Source organism: Perkinsus marinus (assembly GCF_000006405.1).
Source record: "Perkinsus marinus ATCC 50983 genomic scaffold scf_1104296958712, whole genome shotgun sequence".
Taxonomy (NCBI): Eukaryota; Perkinsozoa; order Perkinsida; family Perkinsidae; genus Perkinsus; species Perkinsus marinus.
Genome location: NW_003206658.1, coordinates 489360 through 502628, shown reverse-complemented (window position 1 = coordinate 502628; position 13269 = coordinate 489360). Strand labels below are relative to the sequence as shown.

The 13269-nt window shown below is 46.9% G+C and overlaps 3 protein-coding genes across 3 annotated transcripts; 1 reads left to right on the top strand and 2 right to left on the bottom strand.

Moving 5' to 3' along the window:
* Window positions 1-2061: 2061 nt before the first annotated feature.
* Window positions 2062-4808, bottom strand: Pmar_PMAR011616 (cysteine proteinase 2 precursor, putative; the record flags this gene model as incomplete). Its single annotated transcript, XM_002773723.1, has 9 exons — window positions 2062-2141; window positions 2270-2307; window positions 2382-2451; window positions 2499-2643; window positions 3003-3067; window positions 3115-3261; window positions 3340-3435; window positions 3536-3627; window positions 4669-4808. The coding sequence occupies 9 exons, from the start codon at window positions 4806-4808 to the stop codon at window positions 2062-2064; spliced, it is 873 nt and encodes a 290-aa protein (XP_002773769.1).
* A 1276-nt stretch (window positions 4809-6084) lies between these two features.
* On the top strand, window positions 6085-6600 carry Pmar_PMAR011615 (hypothetical protein; the record flags this gene model as incomplete). Its single annotated transcript, XM_002773722.1, has 1 exon — window positions 6085-6600. The coding sequence occupies one exon, from the start codon at window positions 6085-6087 to the stop codon at window positions 6598-6600; it is 516 nt and encodes a 171-aa protein (XP_002773768.1).
* A 3439-nt stretch (window positions 6601-10039) lies between these two features.
* Window positions 10040-11101, bottom strand: Pmar_PMAR011614 (thermitase, putative; the record flags this gene model as incomplete). The annotated part of the gene is made up of 1 exon (XM_002773721.1): window positions 10040-11101. The coding sequence occupies one exon, from the start codon at window positions 11099-11101 to the stop codon at window positions 10040-10042; it is 1062 nt and encodes a 353-aa protein (XP_002773767.1).
* Window positions 11102-13269: the final 2168 nt, after the last annotated feature.

Genomic DNA, 13269 nt, shown 5'->3' with positions numbered 1-13269 from the left:
GGCAAGTATATGTATGATTCTATCGAACCGAAGTCGAGCCTACATCCTTGGGCCTTGCGTGTGAAGGACTACTTCAGACGGCAATTATGAAGTTGGCAATTATGAAGTTATGAAGTTGAGAGTATTTCGCTATTCAATGGATTTTGTGGATCAGGTGGACACAAACAGGCTTCTGTTGTCGGTCGCACTGCATCGGAGTATTGGGGCCTCGTTGATAGGAAGCTTTGCCCCGTGGCTACTAAGATTTATGCCTATTGTTGCTCACCAAGTACCTCAGTAGTATTCGCACAGCTATTCCATCCGGGAACAAAAGATGATGCACTCGCAAACTGGCTTGAATCGAAGCACGGTCATAATAACCAGCTGAAATCGATCGATATAACAGAGCTCGGCCGAGGATCTTGGACTTTTTGGGTATGAGGACATATATGGAGCTTCGTGGGCTAGACTGCAATATTAATGAAGACACTGCATCTCCCTGAATTGATGTGTTGACATGAATCTACGGTGCGGCTGATACGTCCACAATATGCATGAGAGCCGTGCAATGTTGCGTTTATTGTACCCTTGTTGTCGCGTTAACATTACAGTAGCAAGTACGTATCAGAAGCATCAATGATATGTGCATCGAGGATGAGCAAGTTGGTTGAACGGTTCAACTTGAACCTATCAATTGGGACAGGCGGGAATTCGGGGGCATATGTTCCCTAGAACTATGACTTGTTTTATGCGGTTGTGCAATCGTTCCTGTTGATCGTCCGGTCACCATTTTCTGTGACAACGCAGCAGCTGTCGCAGCAATTACGAAGCTATCTGCGAAGTCATCCCGGATGAACGGTCTCCTGAACGGTCTCAGCCCCTTTCGAAGGGGCCCTTCGTCGGTTTCGTCATCGGGTTGCTGGTCAGTAGCAGAATCAGCATCCGATTCATGCGCACACTCTGAGAGATGATAACTCTCAGGGTGAAGTCACAATCACCTGCATGTTTTCAAGTTTTAAAGCTCTACAATTGAGTTTCATCATGCCGTGTGGTGCTTTCAAGACACCACACGCAAGACACTGTTTTGCGTTGTCTCTGAGTGAGGGAGTAATTTCCGGGTGATCACCCTCAAGGAACGAGTATCACAAGTAGTCGAGGAGACCTAGACGAGTGCGCCGGGTTATTCGTGAAGGCCTTTGAAGGCTTGAGATGATTGAGAAGCAAGCACCAAGTTAAAGTGAAACACCCAAGAATAGCAATTCCTCTGCTCGGGATCAAGGAAAGCAAGCACGCCCCGAAATTATTTCGGGGCACTTGGCGTTACTTGATCATCAACTCTGTCCAAAATTGGACGCTAAGTACTGGATTAGACCAAATACGCGATGGCACACACTGGGCCGTTCCGTAATAGTCGTTAAGCCAATTGTCGATCCCCGTTAATTGACGACTGAGTACTAGACATAGGGTTGAAGTGGAAGTAGTAGTTAGTAGTAGATGAGTGACTCAAGGTTGAGAGAAATTAAAGGGACAGAGCGACACAATAGCGGAAATCGATCGTCCAATCCCTTCACGAGGTTTTCCTCATAGAGGGACAGCGATTGTGTTACTATCCACGCAAGATTCGATAGTATGGCCAACGTGGGGTGTCAGAGGAGATGGGACAGTTGTGTTCCCGAGCGGGAGTTTCGTTACAGATGTTGAGAACCAGGACTATTTGGGCCTGCAATCCAACTCTGCTCAGGAGAGTTTACAGGCGTGCGAAGACTGACAACTCAACTGAGATCTCATATACCAGAAATAAAAAACTATTTGAGCTATCGGCGAGTGGATTACTGTAATGCACTCGAGCTGGAAAGATTCGCTGTAATGCCATTACAGCGGATCTTTCCGCCACAATTCTAAAAAATCATTTCAGCACCAACCGTAAAGTCGTAAGGCCTTTCCGTAACCGTGAACTGTTCACGTTACGCACGCCGTAACGTAAACCGTAGAAAAATGTTACGCTGCCCATCTATGCCAGAAATCGATTGTGAATAGCAAGACGAGAGGGCGCAACATTATTCGCAGTGGGAGTCGGGCGGATTAGCCAAGGCACGCCTTAGCTTTCAGCACCTTGTTCAAAACGGGCCTATAAGCTTCGTCGGATAGCATGTTGCAGAATCCTGAAAGAGGCCATCAGCTCATCGTTTTGATTTGAGCGCATCGAGCCTGTCCAGGGTTACCTGGGCCATGAGTCTTTGTTGGGTGACCCAACTTGGGTCCCTGGCAACTCTTACATATCCATTTTCACCTCGCTGGGGCCCTAATGAGTCTTGCAGCAACCAATACCTAGAACGATCAACTTACTCGGCAAAATATTGACGACGATTCCAGCCATCCAATAATAGTATATCTTTACTCACGGTTTCCCTCCATCGACACCGTATCCAACAAGCAGCATGCCATGATCTGGTTCACCGTTACAATTCGGAACTGAAGATGTAATTTTCACACAGTGTAGGACGCATTCCTAAAGCTACTATCTAGAATTCCACTTCGGTAGTTGTCGAACGCTGGAGTATCGGTGAATATTTGGATAGCAATGGGGCCAAATTGTAGCTCCTGGATAAGGATATCTAGCCTCTCCTTGGGAACCGCACCTCTTCCGTTAATCAGGTCACCAGGCTAAAACAGAGGCAATACTATTATATACTGTTGTGATCGATAAGGCCGGCGCCTTGCTGCAGTTGAGAGATGTTATTGGACTCTCGAAGCTCGATGGTCACAACCAAACCGTTAAAGTGTGTGACACACTGTGTGTCATCAACCCTTCTCCTAGTTGATACCTCGAGGCATGCTTTGTCATAGTCGTGAACCACACTGTTGCAAGCCCATTGAGATTCACATAAGTTGCCGTGGCGCTATACGAACCGCCATCGCATCCGCTGAGAAAAAAGTTAGTGATACTAGCATGGTGTCCTCAACGAAGCCCTTCGCTGAGGGGACTCGACCTACTAATTCCCTAACCGGGTAGAACAGTCTACAATCTGCTGAACTGAAAATTTAGGCAGATGACCGGTCTTGATCTGGAATGCGCCCTCCATCGCTCCTGAATCACGCAACAATCTCTCCATATCATTCGTAGGTTAAACCTACCTAGGGCAGCCGAAGCATAGCATGAGTTGCAATCTCTTTGGTTAAATGGTGGGTTCACAGCACCGCGCGTTACCCAGTTTAAGTCCTTTGGTAGATCACTAAGTGGCTGATGTGGAGGATACTCAATCATTCTTCCCTCAGAGATATCTGACAAGCATTATTTAGGATTGCCGCGGATTATCTTGAAATGGAGCAGCTGCAAACCGATATGCTGACGGGCCTGACTTCGAAGATTGCTTTTAAGCTTGCAACATTTAGCTGCTGAGATCTCATCGGGAGTCATTGCAGCATACTTGTTGATACCCAGCTTATATGATAGATCTAAAGATATAACGACTGGAAAATCTTGAAAATGAAGGCCCTTAGGGCTTTCATTGAAGATTCGGGTTTCATTTTTCATATGAAGGCTTCATATGCTTACTTTGAGCGTTTATTCCGTCTATGAACTTAACGGTTTGGCTGAAGATACTGAGTCGATAATCATCTTCTTCGTGAGGAATAGCGACCGAGTAACTGACAACAGCGACTCGAGTTTCAACACAGTTATCTATACTGAATACTCTCTTTTAAAATCCTCATATCTCTTTCGAATGTTCCCTTCATTTGCATAGCCTTCGACGAAGGTTATTGATACTACGGCAAGCAGCGAGACTAGGAGCATCCACTGAGACGTAAAGAACTGACACGCAATGTGCATCACAGTACATTGGTAGGATCTGAAGCGGGACCATGCTTCTCCTTAGACTCTGGGGCCCAGAGGAGTAGGTGTTGATTACATACTCAGGTTACAGGCAGGTGGAGCGATAGAGTGACGCCGTCACTGTGACGGGAGATAGGAGCGCGTGTCTCATCGCGTGTCAAAGCTACGCTGCGCAGACTTGTGTCAAAATTCGATAATCGAACTCAATATTAGAATAGAATGGAATTCCACTCTTCTAGTATGGTGTGAAAATGTACTTGTAGTCTTTAAATGGCTGTACATCGTTTTCCTCCGTTGTTGTTTTGCTCTGTGTTGTGCACCTGTGTGCGTGACATGCCAATTTCGACATGTAGTGCCATCACAAAACAAAGCGAATACTGCAAACACCAAACGGGGAGCTGCAAAGAGTACTCGCTCTTGCAGCGAGTACCTTTCGGGAAGCAGCTGCTACACAGCTGTTAATGGAGCTTTGCAAACTTCACGAAAAAAGGAAAAACTAGTGAAAAACATATTTCACGAATGAGCGCAAAATCGCGTTTCTAACCGGGTTTTACGCCACTTCACTTGAAACGGGTGAAACCCCAATATTCACTCCAGGTTGAAGTCACAGCCTCGAAATTGGTATGTAATTAGAGCGTTATACCACTAGAGTAGTTTCCAATGCAATGAATACATCACTCGTGTTTTGTCGCTGTAGATTGGCGCGGTACAAGAATCAAGGAAGCACCACTTCGATCGTCCAGGGGTTATCAGGCGCAATAGGACTCTCATCAAGGCCCACAGGCATAACCTACATAATCTTATGAGCTCCCGACTGAGGTAATGCGGAGAAGGCTTGAATTATTCGCGATCACTGTTGATAGTGCAATCGATTACGTGATCGATATGTGAGGATGGCGATCGTGGAAGCTGTGTGGACCACTGTTAGAGGCATCCAGGATGCCGCATCCTCCTCTATCGTGCTATCCCCGATTGACGTGTCGAACTCAGACATGATGATAAGGTTTATGAACTAGTCTCAAGTGAAGACGAGAAACTGGGAGCCACCATCGGGGAGACGCTCCACTCCCCCTGCCGCGTCACGTCACCACCGTAATGACATTACGTGCCGTCACAATTGCAGTACACGCTGCACCGTGCAGCCTGCACGAACGCTAGCTATCCGCGCACGCCTACGCGGCGAGTGTTTTACCGGGAGACCCGGACCCCGGAAGTAGCGCTTTCCCTCGAACGGGACCCTCCCCGGCTAATAGCAGATTTCTAAGGAAAAGTGCAAAAAACTAAGGAATAATCTCGCTCGCCCTGGATTTAACCGAAACTAAGGAAACGGATATACAGTTAAAGAAGAGAATAGAAAACTAAGGAAAACCCTCGTTCGCCCTTTACACCGTTTCCAGTTGAATTGATAGACAAACAGACAACCGAACTAGCCGCAACTATTACCTGCCGAGAATTACTTTCCCGCATGAGCTCTGACCCTGCGGCGGCCCCCTTTCCAACTACCCGCTATCGCTGGATCCCCCTCCGTCAACGTCACTGCCAGTGACTCACTGGTTATCTTCTAACGAGAAGAGACAGACACGCCCACGTAGGAGAGCCTGCTCAGACCTCCCTCCCCGCGAATGGTATCAACGAAGACTAGCTGAACAGTTGTTCAATGAGCCTTCCAAGGCTTAGACCAAAGCTTAGGCCCTTGGCCAAGTCCAAATAATAATTAAAAAAACTAAGAACTGCAAGTGAAGTGGAGAAAGGGACACCCGAAACCCCACCCGAAACCCGATGGGGCAACCAGAAACCCGAACTGTTATCCAAGGCCGAAGCGTAACCCAAGGCCAAACTGTAACCCAAGGCTAAGCTGTCACCCTAGGCCACGTTATGACCTTTCTCTAGAGACAAGGATCTCTTCGATATTTCCTCAGAAATGCATTTTTCCTTAGACGCGCTCCTTCCTTAGAAATCTGCACTCTTCCTTAGAAATCTGCTAAAAAACGGGCGAGCGAGAATCTTTCCTTAATTTTTTGCACTTTTCCTTAGAAAAATGTATTTAGTTGGAGGTCACCAGCTACGGTGACCAAAGTTGTTTGCAATGCAACAAAAGGGAGGATAGTCCAGAGTCAAGGCGAGCGCTGATCGAGGCGAGCGCTGATTGATAAAGTTTTGTGTGGCCAGGAAGCTAGGCTAATAACCAATGGGGCCAAGAGAAGTTGAATGTGGCCTGTCTTTTTAGTTTGATAATATTATTTTTTCCGCCAACCCGCCCAACATATCAAATGGCTGACTTCGATCAAGATATGCAATGCTTACTGCTATCGTTGAAAGCCAGTGATGTTGTCCGAGGAAAACTCTCACAACTAGGCCTTACTACGGTACATCTTTTGGCAGCGGTGGGTGATGAAGATCTCACAACGGCGTTTTCCTCTAAGGCGGACACTGTTACCACACGCACCACTGCGTTCGCGTTGAAGGCTGCTGCAAAGTTGGTGGTATCTATGAACGACGATGTGGTCCCACTACCCGGTCAGCCCGATGCCTTGCTGCGATCTCTTGTCGAGGCCTGCCCAAAAACGGTGAAGGATGGACCTCCTCCAGAATTCCTTTCTCTGCCAAGGCATATGAAGAGGTTATACGTAGCTCCTTTGACGTATTCGGACTTTGCAGAATCGGTCCCGCCTCGGAATCAAACGCCTGCCTCAGCTATCAGATATGAGGTCAGCTTGGACGGATCAGTGGTGGCAGTCCAGAACAACAACAAACCCGGGAAAATTGGTTTCTGCAGTGACTGGTAACCAGTCACTGGTTCTCTGCCTTCTGTGTCTGGGCGACAGCTTTACTCATGGTTAGCTCTAAAGAGAGAGAGGACAAGTTCTCGGTAGATCCGTTCAGTCTCTTAGTATATGCTGACCGTATAATGAGGTTTGCGACTATTGGAGGCTTTTCTGGGGCTTACAGATATGATGCGGCCTATCGTGCCAAACTTAACGGTTATTATCCTCAGGGGTGTGAAGTGGCAAGCCTACTCCGTTCGGAGAAAGATCCGTCGTTGTGGTCAGGGATATGCGCAACAAACCAGTCACAGGCGACTCCAAGCATTCATTCTTCAAGTTCGGCAGCGCTGTCGTCAGCAAACTCTCGAGCGTCGCACCTCTCGAATAAGCGGAAGATATGATATGCATTACGTTATGGTGGACAATGCAAGTTTGGGGATGCATGTGCTTTCTCTCATGACTTTAACAAGAGGGAGAGTCCTACGCCGCCGCCATCTAAGAAGCCTTCTTCTACTAAGCAGTCTTCGGGTTCTTCATCACGTATGTGAGAAGAACCTTGGCCCTGTGCAGCTAAGTGCTGCGGACAGGAAGAGTTAATAAAAAATGTGCCATAAGTTCGCACATTGAATGTTATTTTCTGTCTTAGTGAAAGAGTAATGTGTTGAGATGAGAGGCTAGTTGAACAGTTCAACTAGCCTCTGGTAGCTAAAATGATCTAAGCTTACCCGATACCAGTTCAACTTGAACTGGTTTTCTCTCTAGTCACAATCTAGGGCCGCGATGCCACGACGAGGCACATATCCAAAGGTGCGCCGTTCGGTGAAAAAAGTTCTGCATTCTGTTGCGGATTCCTCTCCGTCGGGAACCAGTTCTGTGATGTTCAAGGATCATCTGTGGAATCCACAGTGTGGATCCCGAGCCATGTGGAACGCGTCGTCCACGAGTCGCATGAACTGTTGACTTCGGAAAGATCCGAGAGACAAACCAAGTTCCAAGATGGATCAGGTTTCCTTTTTGTCCCCGCTCAGAAGAAGAACCACCACTGCCCTCTCTTACAGGCTCTAATTTCTTCGGTTCTTCAATCAGAGTTACCCGATATCCTTCGGCGGTCGTCTGGTCAGCTATCACCCGAGCATCAACGTCAAGTTGAACTTTCTACGTCACAGGTAGCGGCAGAGGTTCTCTCGACTTGGGAAGACTCTGGACTGTGCACAAAGAGGGCCGAGGTCGGAGGTGCTCTCCGACCTTGGGTATTGTCAACTCTGGCGATAGAAATAGGTGATGTCGACGTCTTCTTGAGTTCAGCCTTGAATAAAGGAGTTAACGTGGGCTTTAGTTCTGAAATCCCCCGTATATCCTCAGAGAATCTACTACCACCATTCAAACCGTCGGCTAGATGAACCACCATCTCTAGTGTAGTCAGAAGGCAACTATAGGTCGGTGTCTGATCCATCAGTCCACCAAGCAGTGTTAGATGTCATTCACAAGGAGGTGGCTCTTGGTTATCTAGTAGAGGTGGCTTCAAGTACGGTCCAACATAAATGTAAGTTGGGAGCAATACCGAAAATGTCTGGAGGGTCCTATACTGGAGCTTGTGGAGGACCATCGTCGGTCTGGACTTAACGGGTTACTACACCAGTCTGAAAGCTGGCCTTTACCATCCTATCTTGATTTACTCAGTCTAATTCAGTCTGTTTTGTCTGAACACTCAGGTATATCAATAGCGCAAATATACAGTTCGAGTGCGTTCAGGCACATTTTTGTAAATCCTTTGGATAGCCCTTATCTATGCCATACTTATGAAGGTAAATGGTTCATGAACAAGGCACTTTCGTTTGGGCTACGCACAAGTCCATATTGGTAGTGTAAATTCAGTGGTCTTATGCAGAGGATAACCTTGTGCCTTCTACGTTTAGGCTCGTTCAGTAGTTTGGAGTAGTAGACTCCTCGTCAGTATAGAAATGCTCGTGTAGTTCAGATCGAGCATTTCTGCATTACGTGAATCGAGGAGCACCGCCTGGGAATCTCGGAGTATTCCACTCCCCCTAAGTTAGGGGCCCTAACCAGCCTGGCCACCCGAGACCGATTACTGGCTGACCAACCCCGAATGCCCAGCTGATCGCATGAAACAATCTCCGGAGTGTTCCAGACGAAGGCGAACCGGCTTCCTTGCTGACCAGTGAAATAGAGTCTACTCAATCTCTCATAAGACAACATCACCAACGATGAATTTCCAAGAGCAGAGGTTTCCTGTCGCCACCCGACTCAATTTCCGACTTCAAAATTGATAACAGCCGAGCCAGTTCTTGCGCTTAGTGAATAGTGAACAGTCACACCAACAGCGGCGGGACTGTAGCTTGATAAACCGAGTTAGCTGGAGACCGACCAACACAACTTGAGCAATTCTTGGAAAAAACTAAGACAGGATGATACAAAAAAGTCATTGAGACCGATACGACTAACTGCGAAGTGATAGATCGATACTAGCAGACTTCTACACCCGACTGTTAGGCAAGGAGCTGGTCTCTCTGCTGGGAAAATCGTTTTTTTTCACTGGGATAGTTTCCAACACGTGTTTCTTCATCACATAAGGGGTCAATGTCACCACTTTCTTTGTGTTACGGAGTGGTGTAACTTTTTTACCATCAAGGTTTTGGTGGTGAAATTTATTGCTTTTACTGATGTTTCTTACAACACATACTTGTGTTGATAAAGATAGCTAACATGTGATTATAAAAACCGGGCCCTTGTCTAAGAGCCACAAGCTGTTTAAGAACTATGAGATTGCAAGGTTGGTTATTTTCATTATCCCCCTACGGACGGTCCCACGGCGGCCATGGTATGGCGTATGTCGGTTTCATCTGATTAAATCGGCCAAAAAGGTCCGCACGTTCACATACCAACTTATGAGGGCTCCAGACCAAGGAGCCTATGATGGGAACCTCCGAGCGAATCGCTCGGAGGTTCGCAGCTTCACAACTGTTAATGATTTACCTATTGGGATAACACTTCACTGGATATAATAGCAGGGAATGCCGTAAACCGCAGCTTGATGATACTTAATCGATGTGGAAAATATTCACCGTAAGCTCAGCTAAGGGATTCCTTCACCCGAGAGAGACACATTGTGTGCTACGGGAGATTGGGACAGCGATCGATGATTATGCACCAGCATCTCCCAGAACAGTTCATAATTGGAACACCGAGCCAATACTTGGCTACCAAAGTAAGACAGACCCAGACACAAATTCACGACGCGAATTCAAAACTCAACAGTTGGGCGTAAAAAATCATCTTTATCAAATCCTCAGCGTCATGATGATCAGGTCTGATCAGACCTTCACATTTACACTGAATGAATCGAATAAATAAATAATTTATCCAGCAAAAGAGAGACCATCGAGCTAGACGAGAGTTCACTGAACAAGTTATCAATGACTCGGTGTCATTGACTCCATCATCATGAGACGGAGTCAGAGTGAAAACTTAAACCTTCTTTCTCCCCAAGTATCTTCTTGACAGCCGCCGCAGCATTCACGCGGCCGAATGGCATAGTCTTTACCCCTTTACTGTCCTTAAGACCTTGGGTGGCCGTATCCTTGATGATACTTTTGATGTAAGCAGGGGTCAGCTTGGTCTTCAGAGAAGGTTCAAGGCTGTAGAGCATCCCAGCTATACCTGCTACGATAGCGGCGGCTTCCGAAGTGCCCTTAGCTGTGGCATACTGTCCTTTGATAACAGTCTCGAATATTTTGTTACCTGGAGCGGCAATGTCAACAGCTGAACCGAAATTGCTTTCAACCGTAAGCCGCATCTTGGTACGAGACGTTGCAGCCACACATAACACTCCATCAGCGGGTGAACGGCCGAAGGAACAAGGGAAGTCTGGATTTATGTCCAAATCGTGGTGCTTATTCCCTGCCGTGACGACAACGAGCATGCCAGCTGCATTTGCTTCCAGAATCTTGTCGGTAAGGGCTTGGGAACTCTTTGAATCGGAACCTTCCGTCATGAGAATAATTTTCACATCATCTTTCCTCTCATTGATCAGGTAGGTGAAAGCATCCTCGAGTGTGGGAATAGTCGGTTTTTCACCGTCGAATATGGGCAGTATGCGCACATTGTCCAGAATACCCGCCATACCGATCTTGTTATTTCTGATAGCACCAATGATGCCAGCCATGCTGGTTCCATGCTCTCCTCGAGGACTGGTATCATCATTCTTATCAACGACGTTGTAGCCCTTGATGACGGTACCCTTCAAGTCAGGGTGAGTGGCCTCGATTCCGTCGTCAATAACTGCGATGGTCACAGGTGTTCTCTTGGGAGTAGAGTCCAGGATACCCCAAGCCTCCGGTACAGAGATGGCCTCAAGATAAGCCTTCTGCATGTAATAGTATTCGTCGTTAGGATCGCCGTTCACAGGACCGAGCCCACGGAAATGACCATTTTCGTCCACTTCTGCTTCAACGTAGAGAAGGTCGCACGAGAAGAACCAGAATGATGTAACGAGGAGTTTCATTGTAAGCCACTGGGATGAGCAATTCGTTCTGCTTCGGCGTGTCGAAGTGTACGCGTAAACTACCCTCTTTGAGTCACGCATATGGGACGGATGAGTGACGGATTATCCGTGTTGGCACGTAACTGTCGAGGAGTGATCTGTATAGATAGCACAAGTCATCAAGTGCATCTGCTCAGGTTTGGATAGGTCTAGCATATCGTTATCAGTGTAGCCAAGATGCCTGAATCGTCGTAATGGAGAATATCGAGCCATATTCGTATAGGCATTGGTGGAACCGTACCACGTACGTGACGTATCACACGTAGAATTGAAACGTGTGATGCGCTGTCACCGCGTTGTACGTGAGCCTAGGATGGGTGAGTGCGCAAGATGGGTATCTTCGCCCGACGAATCAGACGGTTTCGGATCCCTAACGGTCACGAGGAATGCCAATTGATTTCTAATAGTTGAGACTTAGTCGTCTCATCTGGAACTTCCTCAAATCTTCGAGACTTGAGGCCTCTGAACTCTTGAAGAATACCGATAGATTCCCTCGGTACTCTCCATTTGATACTTTTCTCTGCATTTTTACGTATTGTTCTAGTCCGCTGGTCTACTGAGTGTCTGCTACTATGAGTACACGTGAGTGGAAACAGTTAGTTACTACACCTTTTTAATCTCAAAGTAACTTCACAAATTGAAAGAACAAATTAGGCGAATGAGGTTTGATTTTCGACAAGTGAAACTTTCACTGTGAAAGGTGTTTCTCGCGAAATGAAAGTTCGAACTCGAAATAAAAGTTCGATTTTCGTAGACCGGTTGAAACCGCAAGTTCAAATTCGTCGAACACAAGACCAATTCCGACCAATGAAAGCTCACTTTCACCACTTTCTCGATATGCGCTATTCACACTCCACGAGTTGAGCCAACTCAGTTGACAACTCGCACAATGTGCGAAGGCTGCTCGAGGTACTTCTCAAATGCGAACAGTTATTGCACAGAGTCAGATTCACGACTCGTGAATCACGAGTAATCTGGACCGTTCAACGTTGGGTCACATCGGTCCGTCGACCCGGGACCGATGTAACCCGTCGAAACCCGAACTTTTCGTAGGGGTTTGGTCCGGTTCGGTATTCGGTCGATCAAAGTTCGGTTCGGATAGTCCGGTAACCGGACTCCCGAACCGCCTAAATCCCGACTCCGGTTTATCCGAACCGACTGTCCGGTTCAGATAGTCCCGAAGCCGGACTCCGGTTGGGCGGTTCGGTAACCCAACCGAACATGTGCCGACCCCGTTATCCTTCCGATGTCATCGGAAGGGCAATGGAGATCCTCCATTGGAGAATCAAATCCGAACAATGTCCCAGTTTGAATCTCTGAAAATCCTTCCTCGCGAATTTGCGAATTGCACTGTACTGTTCAGCATAACACTGCAGTTCGTAGAGCACCATCAGCACTCGAAATTTGCGAGTCGCAAGTCACAATCCGTGGCACGACGCTGACAGGGATTTCCTTCCACCGAATGAAAGGAGCAGTCGGAGGTCGAGACGCACTAGCAGGCTAGTGCCTCCAAATATGAGAGTGAAACATGGAGGGTCCCTCCATGTTTGAAACATGATGTTTCACAAAATCGTTCATAATGGTATCCCTCCAGGAGGGATACCATTATGAACGATTCTCTTTCTGTTGATGTATACTATACATTGTATAGCACTAGATCAGGAGCGGAGTTATAGATATATTCCCCGAGTAAAAGTCGGTATTTTGAGGCGCAATTTTAACACGTTTATGCGAAGAATACGTGGAGAAAGCGTTTTACCGGTCGTCGACTTCTCACTATTAGTTAGTGAGTCACTAACTAAGAAGAGTTAGATCAAAAGGTTATATCAGGTAAAGCATAAGTACATGCCTCCCTGAGCCGCAAGATGATACTCGTTGTGCTGGTTGTGCAGTGCACAACGTGCACGAGTCGAAAAACCGGATATGCTAAGAATATGTGAAAGGGTGTACTACTACTACTCCTACTATTACTACTACTACTACTACTACTACTACTACTACTACTACTACTACTACTACTACTACTACTACTACTACTACTACTACTACTACCACTACCACTTCTACAGGTTTGTTTGCGCCATTCTTACGTGCGCTTACTTACGACTCTCAAAACTCACTCATGCCGA